At 49.8% G+C, this 20,738-nt stretch overlaps 1 protein-coding gene across 1 annotated transcript; it reads left to right on the top strand.

The window, feature by feature from the left end:
- The first annotated feature begins 5,250 nt into the window (after positions 1-5,250).
- PSMB2 (proteasome 20S subunit beta 2) lies at positions 5,251-19,837 on the top strand. The gene is made up of 6 exons (XM_068159331.1): positions 5,251-5,410; positions 6,174-6,296; positions 6,879-6,949; positions 15,910-16,072; positions 17,980-18,029; positions 19,570-19,837. The coding sequence occupies exons 1-6, from the start codon at positions 5,320-5,322 to the stop codon at positions 19,675-19,677; spliced, it is 606 nt and encodes a 201-aa protein (XP_068015432.1). The 5' UTR covers positions 5,251-5,319; the 3' UTR covers positions 19,678-19,837.
- Positions 19,838-20,738: the final 901 nt, after the last annotated feature.

Genomic DNA, 20,738 nt, shown 5'->3' with positions numbered 1-20,738 from the left:
ACCTACACAAAGTTCATCCCTGCCCATCCTAAGGAGAACCTCTTTAGCTATATCATGTTTAGGCCTATAGAAAGTCAGCTCAAGGAGCTCTGTGGAGCCCAGACAGGGAGATTAAGAGCAAAGCTCCATGTAAGCCCTGCAGAGTTCATCCTGGGGTTGTGGATCTGAAGGGCACAGCTCAGCAGCTAGAGAGGAGCTCAGTGAATCAAGACATTTCTATTCCTGTCCACTCCACCATCCTGCCCTGTGATCTCCACTAAATCACTTCTCCCTGTGCCTTCATTTCCTTCACCTGAAATAGCAGGAACACCAGGATCCTTTTCTTCTCTGGGAAGCAGGGAGCTCCCAGCAGGAAATCTTGCCTAGGAACTGCAATGACTGCAACATTGCCTTTACTAATTCCATACTGGGACAGATGACAGCTAAGGGCAAACACCAGTCAGACAATCCCCAGGATGAAAAATACCTCCCATACCACAGCCATGCATCATCCCACAGCCTTCTGAGCTAGGGACAGATGCTTCAGGCCAGCACTGCCCATATTTGGTTGGGCAAATGGCAGTGACAATGCACCCATGAGGACTCAGCATCACTCTTCTGGAAGGGGACAGCACCCTGGGATCACCAGGCTGGGAGCCAGAGGTAGAACCTGCAGAGTTTTCCTCCTGCTGCCATACACTTATGGCACTGTGTTCCCTCTAAAGAGTGGTTTGCTGTTCTAGCAGGTGTCAGAGGGATGGATGGCAGTCATCAAGCAGTTGGCCAGCAGGAGAGGAGTTCAGTGAGCAGAGGGCTTGTTCCTGGCCAAGCAACCACAAATGTTTCACAGCTTCTCTGCATGGCAGCTCTTCTGGCAGAGCTGTGTCCTTGCCCTTGTGGACAAGACCAATGGCATCCTGGGGTGTATTAAGAAGACCGTGGCCAGCAGGTCAAAGGAGGTTCTCCTCCCCCTCTACTCTGCCTGCTGAGCCACAGCTGGAGCACTGGGTCCAGTTCTGGGTTCCCCAGTCCAAAATGGACAGGGAACTACTGGGCAGGGTCCAGAAGAGGCTAAAAAAAAAATGCTGAGGGGCCTGGAGCATCTCTGGGAGGGGGGAAGGCTGAGAGCCCTGGGGCTGTTTAGCCTGGAGAAGAGCAGCCTGAGAAGGGATCTTCTCAGTGCTCAGCAAGAGCTAAAGGGTGAAGGGCAAGAGACTGGGGCCAGATTCATCAGTGGTGGCCAATGAGTCTGCTGAGCACCAGCATGAGAAGCACACATGACCCAGAGCTGTTGCCCACAGGGCAGCCAGGCTGGCAGTGGGCTGGCAGCAGTGAGCAGCCTGCTCAGGTAGAATTGATCTTGTTGTGCAAAGGTAAGAGCACCAACTGCAATATATCATGGGCAATGTGTAAAGATGGAGTGATAAAATGGTAGAGAAAGAAGTGCTGAAAGGTTTGCAAAGCCAGCTCATGTCCTCACAGACTCTTGTTTACCAGCTGTTGAAGCAATGACTTGTCTGCATTTTCTGCCCAGCTCTGAGCTCTCTGCTGGAGCAATCAGCACCCAGTGAAGAGGCTGAGATGTTCTCCTCTGTAAATATCATCCTAAATTAGCAAGCACTGGTCAGTCTGCATCACTGGAGATGAGCAATTACTGTCCAGGCCAGATCCCCAGCTGGTGTCAGCTCAAACAGCTCCAGTGGCTGTAACTGGGCTTGGTGGATTTACACTCAGTGCAGAGCTGACTCTGGGCTGCACTGAGGACTCTTTTTACTCACACTGATTAGTTTACAGGTTTCCCACACAACAAACTGCTTGCCTGCCTTTGTAGAGAGAACATGACAGCTCTTCATCCTCAACAGGTTTTCTACCTCTCAGCCATCCCATTTTACCCTTTCTCAACCAGTTTGCCCCTGAGGAGTTTCCTTTGTTGCATTTATCTTCACACTGATGGTTCAGGGAGTTAGGGTAAATTCCATACCAAATTCAAGCTGCTCCCTCTTTTGTGGGTCACCTCTTCTCTTTCAATTCCAGGGCTCCTCACAGGATCAGCCTTCCTTTTTAAGATGCTACCATACTTGCAGCTAAAGCACACTTGAGATGCTAGAAGCTGTGGTGGGAGGGTGGGACAGTGAGCTGCCCACTCTGTCACAGCCTCTCACTGCTTTATGCCAGGATGCTTCAGCTCCACAGCTTACCTGCACTGAGTGAGGGAAGATACTCCAAGGGCCAGGAAAATGATCCAAGAGCTGGAGCATCCCTCCTGCAGTGCTTGAGAGAACTTGGAGCTGTTCAGCCTGGAGAAGAGAAGGCTCCAGGCAAACCTTCTGGTGGCCTTTCAGTGCTTCGAGGGGCAGATCAGGACAGACTTTTGAGCCCCTGCTGGGGGCTGTGACAGATCAAGGGGTGATGGTTTAAACTAAGAGAGAAGGAAGACATTTTTGATGCTGAGAGTGGTGAGACTCTGTTCCAGGTTGCCCAAAAAGGTGGGAAATGCTCCATTCCTGTAACCATTCCAGGTCAGGTTGAGCAACCTGCTCTAGTTGCAGATGTCCCTGCTGACTCGAGGGGGGTTAGACTGGATAACCCTCCCAACCCAAACCAGTCTATAATTCTATGACCTCAAGAGTGCTTAGATATCTCAGGACCTTGGAAACTGTGCCTTGTGCACCAGGTTATCTCAGTACATGTAAGAGTTTTACACAGGCTGCTTAGCATCCCTGTGCTCTTCAGAGCTTTTGTCTTTGGATTAACCCCCAAGGGGCAGTTTCCCTTTACTGGTAGAAACGATTCCTCAAGTTCCTCTAGGCAGGGGTTTCCTGCTGTGTCCTTCTTGATGTCCTGATGGCAGGAGTGCCTCCACCCCGTGAAGAGGAGCAGTAGGTGTGTACTGGATGCAAGCCTGCTTCCTAAAGAGGGAAATCCAATCTGTCAAGAAAATTCAGTAACAACCTTACCATTTAATTGCACCCTAGGGCCCAATAAAAATCAACAAGGATGGGAGCTGTTGATACTTTGTTGTGTTACCCTCCTCTCAAACAAAAAGCCTCCAAAAATACCTGCAAAGTTAGGCTGGCTGGGTGCAAGCACACGTGGAAAGAGGGGGAGGATGTGTTTCAAACTCCAGATTCTCTGTGGATCCATTGGTGTGGAGCGTGGCCACTGTTAGGTAAAAGCAAACATCCTGTTTTGATTTATGCACCCAGCACTCAATTTAACAAGTGTAGCTACAGGCAATTGGAAAACAGTCAGAATGGTGAATTTGCTGCTTGTGCTCATTTGTACAGTTTCCTGAAGACAGTTTGCTGTTGCTTTTTGGCATGTTCAGTAGTTTTGAAACCACACAAAGGTTATGCCCAGTTCTCTTGATTTACAGAGGGACTTCTCCTGGTTTAGGTGCAGCGGGGTGTTTGCCACGTGCTGTGGATCTAGTTTTGATTCCTGGAGCTAAAGGGGAAGGTGGGTTTAATGCTCTGGTGGCCTCTTTCATCAGTGTAGGCCTGGGGCTTTGTGGAGCTGCACTTTCTGAAGATACAGAAGGGGCCCAGGCAGGGGCAGAGCCTCATCAATAAACCAAGTGCCAGTTGGAGTGACTCTGCTTGGCAGGATGGCACCTGCAGTTAGACCATGTCCAGGCAATCAGAGTATTTGTTCTGTTTTGCTCATTAGCAATTATCTACATCACAGCCAAACCTGAAAGCTTCTGGGTGCTGCAGAGCCACCTCCAACAACACATTTTTTGCCCTGAGAAATTTAAGTTGCAGAGAACAGCATTTGCTGATCAGCAGCTGGCAGAACCCATGTCTGGCCAAGCAATGGAACACAGACACCATCCAAGCTCTGTACCTGAGCTCACAGAGGAGCTCTGAAGCCATCAATTGACAGGAAAATCCACAGGGATATCTGCAGCACACAGGCTTTCCCTTGTTGCCTGGCAGGGGCACATCAGTCAGGGGGAAAAATCCTGTCACAGCTCAAGAGGTGAGTCAAGCTTGGCCCTTTGACTATGGGGCATTCTGCTCAGGATGGTGTTTGGGGTAGCAGGAGGGACCCCAGGCAGGGCACATACCTCTCATGACTGGCTGTGGACCAGGCTGTCACCAGAAACCACAGCATGAGCTGCAGGAAGCCCCACACCATGGCTTGGGGCTCAGCTCCAGATGCAGCTGGCACTGCTGGCTGCTCCTGACACAGAAAGATGGGCAGCAAATCAATCACTGCATCGCTCCTGGAAGGATTTCACTGTCTCTTCACAGTTCAGTTCCTTTTGACTACACAGATCAGAGGCTGTGGGAGAGCCAATCCTTTATTTCCAAAAGAATCTGTGCCCAAGGAACAGCAGCCATACAAGGAGGGTTTGCAGTATTTTTCTTCCTTCTGGGACCTCCATGCAAGCAGCCAGAGCTGAGGCAGCCAGGCCAGCCCTGCTGTACTCTGTGGCTGATTTTCATCACTTCACGCAGACCGCCTTGGAGTTGTGCTTTTAAACAGCAAACACTGTGTGGTTTGGCTGGGAATGGCAGCAGATTCACAGGGCTTTTGTCCCAAACAAAAAACCCAGGACATCTGCAGGCAGGAAAGCTGTTTGCCCGAACCTGCCACCAAACCCAGAGTGCATGAAGAACCTGAAGCTGAGTGTGATTGATCTAGGGAGGAAGATACTTGCCTGGACACACACCTGATCCAAATCCAAACCTGTACAGTGACTCTTACCTGTATCCTGGCACAGAGAGACCATGCTCCAAACACTGGGACTGCAAGTAGAGCAGCGACAATAAAGAAATCTTTTCAAGTTTATCTTTACTAGACAGACTTCGTCCCGAATAAACAGAAACGGAGAAAACGCAATGCAGCAAACCACACTTCCATCCCGCCTCGTATTGCTTTCCACATTTCCGCTGATAGCCTCCGGTTAGGGTAAATAAAAGCCTTCCATTAGGGTAAAACAGCTGCGGCTGGGTGCCTGCCCTCGGGGAGCACCACGGCCCCTCCGGCTCCACTCCGGACCGACCCAGCCCGGCAGCCCAGCCCCACGGCATGCCGAGAAGCCAACCGACACCTCCCACCACCGCCGCCCCCCTGCCGGCTGCCGCCCCCAGGTTGGTTAGGGCCCGTGAGTGGTCGGTGGGGGTATAAAAGGAGCGGATCGCAGCCCCTCCGCCCCCCCCCCACCGCCCCGGGTCGCCATCGCAGCCGCGGGCGCTCGCCGCGCCCCACGTGACGCCTCTCGCGAGCGGTGACGTCAGCCGCGTGCGCGGCGCCTGCGCGGCCGGCGGGGTCGCTTCGCTGTGTCGCTTCGCTGTGTCACGGCGCGGCCCGAGGCTCGCAGCGCTGACCGCCATGGAGTACCTCATCGGCATCCGCGGCCCCGACTTCGTCCTGGTGGCCGCCGACACCGTGGCGGCCTCCAGCATTGTCCAGATGAAGCACGGTGAGAGGCGAGGCCTGCGCTGCCCGGGCAGCCCCGCAGCTGCTCCCCCTGGGGCTGAATGGGGCGGGGGGGGGGGGGGGACGGTAGCACTGCTATCCCCGGGACGGGCCCGGCGGGATGGCCTTGGGGTGCAGTGAGGAGCAAGCCACACCGGGGAGGGGCTCCTTGGGTATGGTTTGGGTGTGCTGAGCCTGAGGAAAGGCTGCGGAGCAGCGGGGCGGGGGGAGGGTAAATGCTGCTGTGTCAGTTTAGGAGTTCTTCCCTGGAGCATCTCTGTGAGGAGGAAGGGTTGGGAGGCCTGGGGCTGCGGTGACAAAAAACCTTCCCAAATTTTAAGCAATTTTTACAACATTGGCGTTCAGTGAGGGTGGCTTTGATTTGTGATTGGATTGCAAGGGCTGAGCAGTGAACTGTGTAGCTGTTGGGTGCTCTTGCACTCACGTTGGAGGGGTGTGATGCTTCACACCTGTCTAGCAGCAGGTACTAAACGAAATTCTCCCCACCCCGCTGGAGGAGGAGGAGTGCAGGACCATCTCCCTTCCTGAGGGAAACACTTTGTAGCTCTTCCACTCTGTTTCTCTGGGTTATGTGTTTAACAAGTTGAGTGCCACCAGCTGTAAGAAGCTGTGAGAAGGTCATAATGTGATTCCCCAAGCTTCATCCTTCTGAAAAGTCCTGATGTGTTATGATACTGGCAAAATAATTCCTTCTTTCTCATGACCACCACTCTTAATGTTGGGGTTTTTTTTTGTTCTTTGCCTAGACCATGACAAAATGTTTAAGATGAGTGAAAAGATCTTACTCCTGTGTGTTGGGGAGGCTGGAGACACTGTACAGTTTGCAGAATACATCCAGAAAAACGTCCAGCTCTACAAAATGAGGAATGGTGAGTGAAGGAGAACAGCTAGTGCTGTGGCTTCAGGAGAAAGGTGGAGTTTAGAGGTGAATGCTGGGGCAATGTGCTGCTCTCAGAGCTGCTCTGGCTTTAAGCAGAAGTGGCAGTAAAGGCAGGATGGAAGAAAGGGAGGTGGGATTATAACTTTAGAATAGAATTAACCAGGTTGCAAAAGACCTTTGAGCTCATCAAGTCCAAGTATCATATAAACCAAGAGGTTTATCCAGAGCCCAGCTAACCCATTTGCAATAGAAATGGCACAATAAGAGGTTCAGTGGTGAACCATTTCTCCTAATGCATCTTGTTGCATGCCAACTGTTGGCAGCTTTCCCTCTACACTGAAAAATTCAGGCTGCAAGCTCACAGCATTTGACTTCTTCGAGGCTCTTTCCATGGTCCGTAGGGAACGGAGCCCCCTGGACTTTGAGAGCCCTTTTTATCCTTGCAGCTTTCAGAATAAACTGGAAAGGGCTGCAAATGGCAGAATGGTTTGTCCTGTTTCAAGCTAGGGATGGAAAGGCAGGAAGGGAAGCATGGCTATGGATTTGTTACCCAGTGCATTTCTTCCCCCAGGTTATGAGCTGTCTCCCATTGCAGCTGCAAACTTCACGCGGCGGAACCTGGCTGACTATCTCCGGAGTCGAGTGAGTAATGGGTGGAGGATTTTGGCAATGACCTGCAGGCAAAAATATCCATTTTTAAGTCCTTCAGTCTGAAAAGGGATGGCAGCTTCTGTCCTGAGTGAGGAATTCACTTAGAGAGGATTGTTGTTCCTTAAAATGCAACTGGATTTGCTCGTTTTACACTGATCACTTATCAATAACTGATAGAGCTCTCTAGGCTTAAAATTGCAGCCTTGGGCCCTGTAAACATTTAGTCATAAACACTGCAGACAGCAGAGTGAGTTAAGCCTCTGACATCGAGATAAAGTTGGCAGTTTTCATGCAAATGTGCTGAAGCCGTGTAATCTTCTTGGGAAATGATTTAGTGGAGCAGAGCTGTTTGATGTGCTTAGCAAAACAAGTCCCTTTTGTAAACAGCAGCATGAGCCTCTCACTAAATACCCACACCCCACCCCCCCCAGCTGGAGCTGTGTTTTCAAGTTATTAAACTGCAGTTACTGATTTTTTTCTCAGGGTGTTTTTTTCTGGTAGATGTGGTGGTGGGGCCAATGAACTGACCCAAATGCTGAAATGCTTCCTCATGTCGGATCTCTCCAGGTTCATTGGCCCTGGAGACATCCAGGATGAGGTGAGGAAGCATTTCAGTGGTCTTCTCAACATGCTGTGAAAAATACAAGGAATAGGGTGTGACCTTTAACATCTTTATTGATGATCTGGATGAGGGCATTGAGTCCATCATCAGTAAATTTGCTGACGACACCAAGCTGGGGGCAGGAGTTGATCTGCTGGAGGGTAGGGAGGCTCTGCAGAGGGACCTCGACAGGCTGGACAGATGGGCAGAGTCCAAGGGCATGAGATTTAACACATCCAAGTGCCAGGTTCTGCACATTGGCCACAGCAACCCCATGCAGTGCTACAGGCTGGGGTCAGAGTGGCTGGAGAGCAGCCAGGCAGAGAGGGACCTGGGGGTGCTGGTTGATGGTAGGCTGAACATGAGCCTGCAGTGTGCCCAGGCAGCCAAGAGGGCCAATGGCATCCTGGCCTGCATCAGGAAGAGTGTGGCCAGCAGGAGCAGGGAGGTCATTCTGCCCCTGTACACTGCACTGGTTAGGCCACACCTCGAGTACTGTGTCCAGTTCTGGGCCCCGCAGTTTAGGAAGGAGGTTGACTTGCTGGAACGAGTCCAGAGAAGAGCAACAAAGTTGGTGAGGGGTTTGGAACACAAGCCCTGTGAGGAGAGGCTGAGGGAGCTGGGGTTGCTCAGCCTGGAGAAGAGGAGACTCAGGGGTGACCTTATCACTCTCTACAACTGCCTGAAGGGAGGTTGTAGACAGGCAGAGGTTGGTCTCTTCTCCCAGGCAGCCAGCAGCAGAACAAGAGGACACAGTCTCAGGCTGCGCCAGGGGAGGTTCAGGTTGGATGTTAGGAAGAAGTTCTATACAGAGAGAGTGATTGCCCATTGGAATGGGCTGCCTGGGGAGGTGGTGGAGTCGCTGTCATTGAAGGTGTTCAGGAGGAGACTTGCTGGGGTGCTTGGTGCCATGGGTTAGCTGTTGGGGTGGGTTGGATTGGTTGATGGGTTGGACACGATCTTGAAGGTCTCTTCCAACCTGGTTTGGTTTATTCTAATTCTAATAAAGTTTATTCTACCTTACAACTACATCTGAAAGGCACCTACAGGAAGGCTAGGGAGGGTTTGTTTTGAAGGGCTTGTGGTGATAGGACAAGGTGCAGTAGTTTGAAACCAGAGCAGGAGGGATTTAGAATGGTTGTAGGAGGGAGTGCTGCACCATGAGAGTTGTGAAATACTGGAACAGATTGCTCAGATGTGGTTGAGGCCACATCCCTGGAGACATTCAAGGTCAAACTTGATATGGCCCTGGGCAGCCTGCTATGGTTTGAGATGTCCCTGCTTACTGCAGGGGGCTTGGACAAGATGGTCTTTGAGGATCCCTTCCACTCTGATGCAATCTGTGAATATGTAGAGAATGAAGCTGAACTCCATCAGGGGTAGGACATAGAACAACATTTATGCCATCTGGATTGCACAGGCCTGAAATGGTGTTTCACAGGGGCAAATAAATGCCAGTACTGATATCAGAGCTGTGTTGTTGAGTGAGGTTCCTCAAGAACTCTTCTACAGGGACAGCCTGAGATCATTGTTCTCATTTCTGACATGGGTAACAGCTGAAGGCAGCAAGTTTCCAAGCTACTGAAATTAGTCAGTGGAGGATCCTAGCTCAGTTTTGTACATAAAACTCAGCTCTTCTCGTTTCAATTCTTTACAGTGAGGGTGGTGAGACACTGGAACAGCTTGCCCAGGGAGGTTGTGGATGCCCCCTCTCTGCAAGTGCTGAAGGCCAGGCTGGGTGAGGCCTTGCTCAATGTGGTGTGGTGGAAGGTGTCCCTGCCCATGGCAGGGGCTTGGAAGGAGGTGTGACCGTTTCAGGCTGTGCCTGTAAGAAAGGGACAGTTACTGGAACACTCTGGCTGAATGTTTTGGTGTGAAATGAAAACAAAGATAAGCCTAAACGAATTTCAGTGGCAGGTTGGTATAATGCAACTTGAAATCTTAGCTTTAGTTCAGTTTCAATCTCAGCCAGTTCTGTCTGTTCCAGTCTCCCTGAGCAGCAGCTGTATTCTGTCTTTGCTGGTGGGTGCTGACCTTCAACTACCCAGATAAGAAACTGATTCTTGCCTATGCTTTGAGCTAACAGAATCTCCTCCTTAATAATTACTTTTTCTCTCTCTAACCCTTTTTGGGGAAAAAGGGAGGTAGGAGGAAAGAAAGGGATACAATGGGGGGGACTCTCCTGGTTGGCTGGAGAAGGGAAAGATTTGCAGTGTTAAGTTCTTTGCTGTATATTTCTGTGTACATTGTAAATACTGTATGTTGTATTTATGTATTCACTGCATCTCATCCTGCTTGTAAACAGAGCTCTTATCCATTTTGCTTCTCCCACTGAGTTAGCTGTGGTTTCTTTGTGTGGGGGTTGGAGAGCTGAACTTTCTCTCACCACCCCACTAGGTCACCTTTAAGGTCCTTTCCAACCTAAACCTTTCTATGAATCTGTGAAAATTGGTTCAGCCAACTCTCTGGGTGAAGTTTGGTTGATTGTTAGCAGTGATGCTGCTTGCTTTAGCTTTTGTTCAGGTGGAACTGGAAGGTCTGGGTGTGGTTTGTGGAGCTCTCTGCAGTTCTTTTGAGGTCTGTGTGAAAGAAATGCTGCTTCCTGCCTGGCCCAGATGGCTCTTGGCTGCCTGGTGCTGGTGAATTGTCAGGGGCATGTGACCTACACAGATGGTATAGGTGAGGCTGACACTGCCCTGCTCACTTAAAACAGGTTGAAAGGGGCCCCAAGGATCGTCTGATTCAACCTTTCTAGGTGATGGAGTTGAAATGAGCTGGCCCAGCAGGCTGTCAAGCTGAGTCTTAAATCTGCTCAGCATAGGGGAATCCACTGCTTCCCTTGGCAGGTGATTCCAATCTGACTGTTCTCATGGGAAACCTTTTCTTCTGGACTCCATTGAGAATCCCCTCAGCAATAACTTGTCCCTACCACCCCTTGTCTTTTCCATGTGATTTAAAGTGCCTCCAACAGGAGCAATTCCACAGGCGCTGTGGTAAGCTCGCCCAGCAGGACGTGGCGCTGATGTGGCACTGTTGCCTTCCTCTGTACCATGTCCCTTGAGGCCTGATTCTCCCTGTGCCTCCCCTCCTTCCCTGAGCCCACGTGTGCCTGTCTTCCAGCTCACCTGCTCCAGATGGGCAGCACAGTGGGGAGGGCACTGGCAGAGGCAGATGTGTTTATTTACCGGAGACAAAATGTTGTGCTGATGCAGATGGCAGTGCCCTGGGGCACCTGGCGCACTCTGACACGGCTGTCACACTGCACTGAGCTCTCTACTGTGGGGAGAGCTCTTCCTTTTTAAACCCTAGCACTTCATGATTTGTTTGTGGGGTTTAGAATTTGATGGCACAAACCTTGCCATCAGAATTGTTTCCCCCCTCCTTCCTCCCTGGATTTTGTTAGGTTTTCCTCGCAATCTGTGGGCTAGCAGAAGGATTAGCACCAGCGCTCTGGAGCATTTCAATTGCATCTAGGATTCCTGCAGGCTACTAATTTAATTAGGTGGATGGTAGAAATACAAAATGAAAAGGTAAAAAAAGCCATGCCCCTGCTTCCTGGTAGGAGCAAGAAAGTAGTGGAGAAGTAAGAAGTTTGAGGGAAGAGGAGTTTGCTGCTGTGTTGCTGCTCTGTGAAGGGTCTCTGTCTTGGGAGGCAGGAAAGGGAGTGGCAAACAGAAGCAGGGCAGAATCACAAAGTGCTAGGGGTTGGGAGGGATCTCAAAAGATTATCCAGTCAAACTTTCTTGCCAGAGCAGGTCACACAGGAATGCATCCAGGTGGGTTTTGAATCTCTCCACAACCACTCTGGGCAGCCTGTGTCAGGGCTCTGTCATCCTCACAGCGAAAAAGTTTTCCCTTCTGTTCCCATGGAACCTCCTCTGCTCCAGCTTGCCCCCACTGCCCCTTGTCCTGTCATTGGACATCCCTGAGCACACCCTGGCTCTGTCCTCCTGGCACTGCCTTGAACATCTTTATCAACATGAATGAGATCAGACCTCCCCTGCTCCAAGTTAGAGCCCCACCTCCCTCAGCCTGTCCTCAGCAGGGAGATGTTCCACTGCCTTCAGCATCTTTGTGGCTTCATGCTGAACTCAAAGCAATTCTCTGAGGTCCTTCTTGAACTGAGGGGCCCAGAACTGGACACAATATTCCAGATGTGGCCTCAGCAGGGCAGAGTAGAGTGGGAGGAGAACCTTGACCTACTCACTACTGCCCTGCTGTATGGAGCTTATTCTGCACTGGTAACCACCAGCTGGCTTTCTCCCTCTTGTCTAGCTTAATTTCATGTAGGAACCTCCTGGCTTGTGCAATCCAGGTTCCTGACACCATGGGAATGGTTCTTGTGAGGCTGTGCCTTGGGGCTGTTCTTTTGGTGGATCATATCAAGCCTAACAGCACTGGGCTTGGAACTTCAGGCCATCAGCTCTCTGTGCTTTTTACTTAATAGTCAACTTGTGGTTTTTCATCCCATTTCTCTTTAAAGCTTAGGGTTTGTGCTCCAGGGTAGACTCTGAAAAGAACCTTTGATTTGCTCTGTAAGGTCTTTTCCAACCCAAACCATTCTATTATTCTCTGGTGTTAAAATTTCCACTTACATGATTCAATTGAGGCCAACCCAGAGCCTGCTTTGGAGCCAGCTGGCACTCTCTAGTTCCTCTTCCACTGGTACCTACTCCAGCATCTCACTGACCTGCTGGGTTTAGGACACTTAACAGCTGAGTTTGTGTGGTGCTGGGGGATAGGAGCAACCATCCCCTGCCCATCCAGACAGGGTGAGGTTCAGTTTCTTGTTGTGATTCTCTGCTTAATTGTAGGTGACAGGGCCTGGCCCGAGTCCAGAGGAGGACTGTCAGTTCCTCTCTCCTTGTCCATGCTTGGCAGGGTGCTCCCTGGTGCCCACCTTTCCCCCTTGCTGTGACTTTGGCTTCCTCCAGATGTCACGCCGCTGCTTGTCACCACCCCACCTCTCCTCTTGGAGCTTTCATGTTCTTTTCACAGCTGTAAATCCTGAAGAATTTCACACATCTCTTAATTGCTGTGGTGATTTTAAATCAAACAGCATCAAGTGCAAAGCTACTTGGGAGGAGAAATCGTGCCTCGTGCCTCTAATGGGGAGGTAAGTTTGGGGAGTGGAAAATAAACCTCCTCTCTCCTGGGGTGTCAGTCTCTTGGTAGCCCTTTCATCACACCACTCTTCTGAGGGATCAGAACTTTGGGCATGGATTTGGTCACAAAAGCCAAGGCTGTCTTTGGAGTGGAGAAAAGGATTGGGATGTGCAGGGAATATCAGTCCCAGCACAGAGATGTTTCTCCTGCTGAGAGGTGCTGGCTGCAAGTTGCATTTGGAGTTGTGGAAGCAGTGACTGGGTGCATTTGCTCATGTCTGATACTAAGCACAGTGAAGGACATCCAGCTGCTAGAGTGGGTCCAGAGGAGGCCACAAAGATGATCAGAGGGTTGGAGCACCTCTCTTGTAGGGACAGGCAGCGTTGGAGCTGTTCAGCCTGGAGAAGGGAAGGCTCTGGGGAGCCCTTAGAGCACCTTTCCAGTACCTGAAGGGGGCTGGAGGAACTTTTGATAAGGGCTTGTAGTGATAAGATGAGAGGGAATGGATTGAAGCTTGAGGAGAGAAGATTTAGACTGGAGGCTGGGAAGAAATTCTTTATAGTGAGGGTGGTGAGACACTGGAAGAGGTTGCCCAGGGAGATTGTGGATTCCCCCTACTTGGGGGTGTTCAAGGCCAGGTTGGATGAGGCCTTGAGCACCCTGGGCTAGTGGAATATGTCCCTGCCCATAGCAGTGGGGCTGGAACTGGATGATCTTCACAATCCCTTCCCATCCATGAATCACTAGCAGGAGACCTTGCAGCTGAAGAAGAGCTCAGCTTTGTTCAGGTCTGTAGCCCACCATTTATTTATGGTTGACTCTCTCCCATGTGCCTGTGTTGGGTAACTCAGTCACACAAACAGTTTTGAGTGATCTTGTGTCATGGCTCTTAAGTATCAACTTGTGTGATGTTTCAGAACAAATAAATGATGAAATCCAGAGTAATTAAAAGGAAGGCAGCTGCATGGTGAGTTGTTTCCAGAGATTCCTGATTGCTTTGAAGATTAAATCACAGCATCTACAGTGATATGTTTGATACAGAACTGTAGCCTCCTTTCTTCTCTCTCACTGTGTGGTGAAAGTAAAAATGTAATATCTTGTGATGTTGGTGGTTTTTTTGGAGAGCAAATTCACTCTTCTGAGTATCAAAATGAACTCTTTCTTATGATAAAGTTAATGTTTTGGCCTTAGGGTGAAACTGTGTCTGCTTGTTCTAGTCCATTGTTAGCTGCATCTTTCTCATTCTTATTTTGTGGCTCTAGACTGGTTGTTTTTTTTCCCCAGCATTTTAAGAGCTCTCCTCTTAATGTTTCTTATTAAATTAATCAGACTATGTGAACCTGCAACTACTGGAGGTATAGAAAAGAGGGCTTGGAAAAATACCTAATTCCAATGTTTTGGGTGTTTTGTTTCTGAGCCTGCATTTAAAAACAGAATCATAGAATGGCTTAGGTTGGAAGGGCCTTCAGAGTTCTGCTCCAACCTCCCTGCCTCTGATCTAGACTTGATTGCTCAGGGCCCTCTCCAACCTGGCCTTGAACACCTCCATGGAGGAGGCATCTGCAGCCTATTCCAGAATCTCACCACCCTCCTACTGAGGAACTTTATTTAGAATAAACCAAACCAGGTTGGAAGAGACCTTCAAGATCGTGTCCAACCCATCAACCAACCCAACCCACCCAAACAGCTAACCCATGGCACCAAGCACCCCATCAAGTCTCCACCTGAACACCTCCAATGACGGCGACTCCACCACCTCCCCGGGCAGCCCATTCCAATGGGCAATCACTCTCTCTGTATAGAACTTCTTCCTAACATCCAACCTGAACCTCCCCTGGTGCAGCCTGAGACTGTGTCCTCTTGTTCTGGTACTGGCTGCCTGGGAGAAGAGACCATCATCCTTCTTCCTAACATCCAGTGTGACCCTGCTTCCCCTCATCTGGAAGAGATTCTTTGCAGAGACACTGGAAGAGGTTGCCCAGGGACGTTGTGGTTGCTCCCTCCCTGGAGGTGCTCAAGGCCAGGCTGGATGAGCCCTTGAGCAACCTGGGCTGATGGAAGGTGTCCCTGCCCATGGCAGGGGGTTGGAGCTGGATGATCTTCAAGGTCCCTTCCAACCCAAGCCATTCTATTCATCCATGAATCCTCTTCACTCGCTTGCCCCAGTCAGCCCTAATACTGCAGATTAAACTTGGTGCAAGCAGTAAAATCCTTAGGTGCCAGTTAACAAGGCAGTGTAACACTAACTGTGCTGTGTGTAGGCTCCCAAATGTGCTAAAATGGTCTGTGGTTAGGAGTGTGACTGAGAAAAGAGCAGGCTGAATTAACAGAGGCCTTCTTGTGGACTGCAAAGCGTTCACGTTGTGCTCACATGCTGACAGGAAAAATCAACAGGTTTTATGCTCAGATGAAAGGCCCTGGTGTGAAAACATAATTAAATTTTTTCTCTTAGCTTTCAATGTGCTGTGAAAGCTTTGAAGAATGCCCAAGCTTTCAGGAGGATCAGAGTTTGATGGCTTTATTTGCTTACACCTTCTGTGGTACCCAGAGTCCTGATGGTTTCTTAGCTTGAGCCCCGTGGTCTCCTGCAGACACTACTGGTGTAGTTGTAGTAGTGGTTTATGGCCAGGAGCTGTGAAACCAACTATGCTGCTGTTCTGTAGCTGCATGGGATTGCTGAAAGTGTTTGCAGGTTTCTGTGATTCTGTGCTCTCCCTCTTGGGGCTTTATTCCCTTGGTTGCTAGGTAGATTCCAGCCTGGCTTTGGATGCAGGCCAGATGTGCTCTGTACCACTGGCTGCACTGCCATGGAGATCACAGCCAGGCTGGGGCTGTTTTACCTTTACTGTCACATCTGTAGTTCCTCAGAGGAAAAGATTTTTCATTCAGAGCTCATTTAAACCACTGGAAGTGCTGCCATGTTGGTCTGGGGTAGGAATGGACTTCAACAGGGCTTGGCAAACTGGATCTGATTAAGGACCCTACAGACTTCCACTGCATCCAAGATCTGCTGGAGTGAGTGGTTCCATTGGTGGAGGTGGCACTTGATCACACTTGAAGCTGGGGATGCCCTGGAGGTGTTGAAGGACAGGTTGGATGAGGCCTTGAGCAACTTGGGCTGTTAGGTGTCCCTGCCCATGGCAGAGGGGTTGAAACTGGATGTTCTTTAAGGTCTCTTCCAAGCCAAACCATTCTATGATTTGGATGTGGCTGCTGTAAATAAAGAACCCATTTCTGCTTGCAGACTCCTTACCATGTCAACCTCCTCCTGGCTGGCTATGATGACCACGAGGGCCCTGCCCTGTACTACATGGATTACCTGGCCTCTCTGGCTAAGGTCCCCTTTGCAGCACATGGCTATGGTTCCTTCCTTACCCTCAGCATCCTTGACCGCTACTACAAGCCAGGTAAGTTGAGACTCTGGGGAACAAAATTCTCCAGTTGCCAATTAATTCATTAAAGCTCATGAAGATGGTCAGAGGGCTGGAGCACCTCCCCTATGGGGACAGGCTGTGAGAGTCGGGGCTCTTCAGCCTGGAAAAGAGAAAGCTCTGGGGAGACCTTAAAGCAGCCCTCCAGTACCTGAAGGGGGCTACAAGAAAGCTGGGGAGGGACTTTTGACAAGGGCTTGTAGTGATGAGAGGGAATGGATTGAAGCTTGAGGAGGGGAGATTTAGACTGGAGATTGGGGAGAAGCTCTTTATAGTGAGGGTGGTGAGACACTGGAACAGGTTGCCCAGGGAGGTGAGGATGCCCCCTCTCTGGAGGTGTTCAGGGCCAGGTTGGGTGAGGCCTTGAGCAGCTGGCCCTGCCTATGGCTTTCCAACCCAAACCTTCTAAGAATCTACAAACTCAGACTGACATCTGCTGAGTCAGATGGTCCAGCATGAATGCTGTGATGCTATAGACTGGAATTGGAGTCTTTATTAGAATCACTGTAGCTATAAAGACTGCCTGCTGGCTTTGCTGACATGGTAATGTGAAACTAGTCAACTCCTTGAAGTGTTTTCCTGTGTGAAGCGTAACAGACTGGAAGTGAAGGAAGTTTCAATTTATTCTACAACGTGCCCTAGCCTTTCCTGGCCCATTAGCTGCCACTAGTCTGTTCTTAATAAATAGCATTTTGATAACTTAATCTTCTCCTTGCTGCTCTGCTGGCCATGACACATGCACTTGCCCAGAGTATCAATCTTCAGAGGGCAGCCCCAGATCCTATTGCTCCATATCTTGTGTGATAGGTAAGACATACAAGTGAGAAGCTGTTCCTAGCAAGATTCCCTCCAGTGTTCTGAAGTAGGTGGTGGTGAGGATGAGCTGGTTTGCTTTGCAGCTTTTGTTTTTAATGCATGTGGGAGCAGTTGATCATAATTCTTGTACCTGTCTGTGCCTGTCTAAAGCTTTAAATTTAGAGTCATAATTCAGCTCTGTGCTGCCAAGGAATAAACATGGCCCCAGCCCTGCTCTGCAGATGAGGAAATGTAAAGAGCTTGGAGTATTGTTACACAGAATCCCAGTGTGGTAGGGTTGGAAGGGACCTCTGGGCACCTAGTCCAACCCCACTGCTAAAGCAGGGGCACCCACAGCAGCTTGCCCAGGATCACAGTGGCCAGGGGAGTTTGGCATCTCTGCTGAGAAGGAGACTCCACATCTTCTCTGGGCAGCCTGCTCCAGCACCCTCATGGGGAAGAGTTTCTTCCTAATGCCTCCTCTATATTGAGCTGCTTCCAGTTCAGAGCTGTTACTCCTCATCCTGTCACTGCATGGCTTTGTAAAAGAGTCCCTCTCTTTACACCATGCCTCATGAAAAGAGCAAAGCAGCCAGCTGCAGAGCATTGCCACGGCTGCCAGCCCTGTGGAGCGCCGGATTGGATCCTGATGCGAGCGGAGCAGGGCCATCACACACGTGCCTCCCCCATTATTAAAGCTAATACCCAGCAGGGAACGCAGTGCTAAAACCCATCTCCACCTCCTGTCACTGACTTGCAGCCGGCTGCGGCCAGATGGAGCTGATTTAAAGCTGTAATAAACTGGAGGAGAGGGAGAGAGGGCTGGAGTTGTCCAAAGCCCAGGCCCTGGCCATGGGAGGCAGAATTCCGTCATGCTTCCCGTTCCCTGGAACAAATCGATTCTCAATGGCTTGTTGCAGCGTGAGTGCTTCGGTGCAGGGCGTCCTCAGGACATCTGGAAAGTGTTTGCTTGGGAGCTGGGAAGGAGGTTTTGGTGCTCAGCTGAAAAGTTGTTTAAATTTAATAAAAGTTTCTGCTGAGAGAGATGGCCTCTAATGAAAGCAATCTGTGGATGTTCTCTCTTTCAGGTATCACACGTGAGGAAGCCATGGAGCTGCTAAAGAAATGTCTAGAGGAGGTGGGTTGCCAAGGTTGAGGCCCTTAAGATCCTGAGAAAGGAAGAGTTGTTTGCATTCATTGGCTGATGTTTTTCCTCTTCCTTTTGTCGCCTCTCTTGGCTTCCTTTGCCAGAAGGGCTAATAAATGCACATCAGCCAGATGTGGGCCAGCTACTGAGGGAAAGGATTTGTGGGCACTTGTGTTGCCTTAGCATGGTTCATGTCCTCCAGAACATAAACTTGAAGCTTAATTGCTTTGCTTTACTTCTTCCATGCTTAGCATAATATTGATACAGACAGTCTCTGACTTTCTGCTTTCATGTTTCTTCTGAACATGATGCAAGCATCCTCCTGTTGCTTGTGTTCCATTCCACTAGTCTGTGCTTCTAAGCCTGCTTCCAGCCTCTGAAGTGATAGCTGAGGTAAAGATTTGACCTTAAAGTGCATGATCAGCTTTAGTGTAAACAGAACCTCTCAGACTCCAAGGCTTTTATCCCAGGGAAATATCCTTGTCTTTAAGAGACTGGATTGAATGTACCTGGGAATCATAGAATCATAGAATTATTAGGGTTGGGAAGGATCTCAAGGATCATCTAATTCCAACCCCCCTGCCATGGACAGGGACCTCTCACACTAGATCAGGTTGCCCAGAGCCATGTCCAGCCTGGCCTTAACCTCTAGGCATGAGGCATCTACCACCTCCCTGGGCAACCTGTTCCAGTGTCTCACCACTCTCATGGGGAAGAACTTCTTCCTAAGAAACATCAGGAAGACTAAAGAGGTTCTGTTCTGTACCTATTTGACATCTTGTGCCCCAAGTTGTAGCTCACTCCAATCATCCTGCTGCAGCATCTCCCTTGTTCACAGGCTCAGGTGTTTGGCTTGTCCAACAAGCAGGGAACAAACTCACACTCACGGATTCCTCAGCAGTGAAAAGTCCACTCTGGCTGCTAAGATTTCAGGGTCACACTATCACAGTATAACTAAGGTTGGAAGACACCTCGAGGATCATTGAGTCCAACCTATCTCCACAGACCTCATGACTAGACCGTGGCACCAAGTGCTATGTCCAATCTCCTCTTGAACTCCTCCAGGGATGATGACTCCACCACCTCCCTGGGCAGCACATCCCAATGTCGAACGACTCACTCAGTGAAGAACTTTCTCCTCACCTTGAGTCTAAACCTCCCCTGGCACAGCTTGAGACTGTGTCCTCTTGTTCTGGTGCTGGTTGCCTGGGAGAAGAGACCAACCCCTTCCTGGCTACAGCCTCCCTTCAGGTAGTTGTAGAGGGCAATGAGGTCACCCCTGAGCCTCCTCTTCTCCAGGCTAAGCAACCCCAGCTCCCTCAGCCTCTCCTCACAGGGCTGTGCTCAAGGCCTCTCCCCAGCCTCGTTGCCCTTCTCTGCCCTTCCCCAGCCTGTTGACCTTCAAGTGTCTCGATGTCCTAGAACCAGGCTGGAAAGGGCTGATGTACAGCAGCACAACCCTTGAATCATGCTCCTGTTTGTGCTGTGAATGACTCTAACCTCTTTTGTCTGTCTGTCTTTTGTTGAACAGCTTCAGAAACGCTTCATCCTCAACCTGACTTCTTTCAACGCCCGGTTCATCGACAAGGACGGCATCCATGAAGTGGCAAACGTACCTCTTGCCAAAGCAACGACCTAACCCCTGAGAGCTTTTCTTTAGCACTCTTCTCCTTTTGTTCACTTTTGTTTGGTGGTGTTTTTTGGGGGTGTTATGGGGTGTTTTTTTTTCTATTCAGTGGAAGCACACAGGTCGTGTGCTGTGCTGGGAGCTGAAATAAAGATTGAAATTTATACAGCAAGCTTTGTCTTTTGGATTCCACTCATCCTTCCCGAGTCTCTCAGTGAAACTTGGATTCCTGGAGGGGTACATTCAGGTTATTTAGCTTGCTTTCCTCTTAGAGTTTTGCTTCCCTCCAAGTATTCTTGTGTGGGGAAAGCTGGGGCTGTGTTTTCTACATGAGCATGCTCTCCTCCACTCACTTAAATCTCAACAAACACCAGGCAAGTGTTTCATGCTAAACATTCAGCACCTACTTGACTCTTTTTGTTTTTTTTTCCAGAGCTGTTTGCTTCCTACAACAAATAACAAGCCAGGTTTTCAAAGCTTCAGTTTGCTTTGGTTAGACTTTTGTTTCAATCTAATCCAAGTGAAAGATGAAAGAAAAGATATATTTGTTTTATCAAGTAGGTTTTAAAATGCTGGTGTCGCTTCACTCACCTGGCCAGGGGTCTGCTGGGAGGAGAAATCCTGCTGGCACAGTGGGTTCACAGGTAAGTGTTTTATAAAGTCATCTTTTGAGACACCTTCCCCCTCCCCACCTTAAATACTGTGTCCAGTTCTCCATCTTAAAGACCAAGTGTTTCCATTGTACTGGGCAGTGAGAGCTAGGTTAGAAACTGAGAAGAAATTTGCAGCTCCAGTGCCTCAACTCATGGATGGATTCTTAGAAGGTTTGGGTTGGAAGGGACCTTAAAGATCCTTCAGTTCCAATCCCCTCTGCCACAGACAGGGACATATCCCATTAGCCCAGGTTGCTCAAGACCTCATCCAACCTGGCCTTGAACACCTCCAGGGAGGGCACATCCACAGCCTCCCTGGGCAACGTGTTCCAGTGTCTTACCATTTACCTCTTTAATTCTTAGCCCTGGTCCCACCAGGCTTTGTAGTTTAATCCTTTCCAGAGTGACTTTAATTATCAG

This window comes from Melanerpes formicivorus, unplaced genomic scaffold, assembly GCF_026170545.1.
Source record: "Melanerpes formicivorus ecotype bairdi unplaced genomic scaffold, bMelFor1.0.p_v2 SCAF_45, whole genome shotgun sequence".
NCBI classification, from domain to species: domain Eukaryota; kingdom Metazoa; phylum Chordata; class Aves; order Piciformes; family Picidae; genus Melanerpes; species Melanerpes formicivorus.
This window is presented reverse-complemented; position numbering and strand designations above follow the sequence as displayed.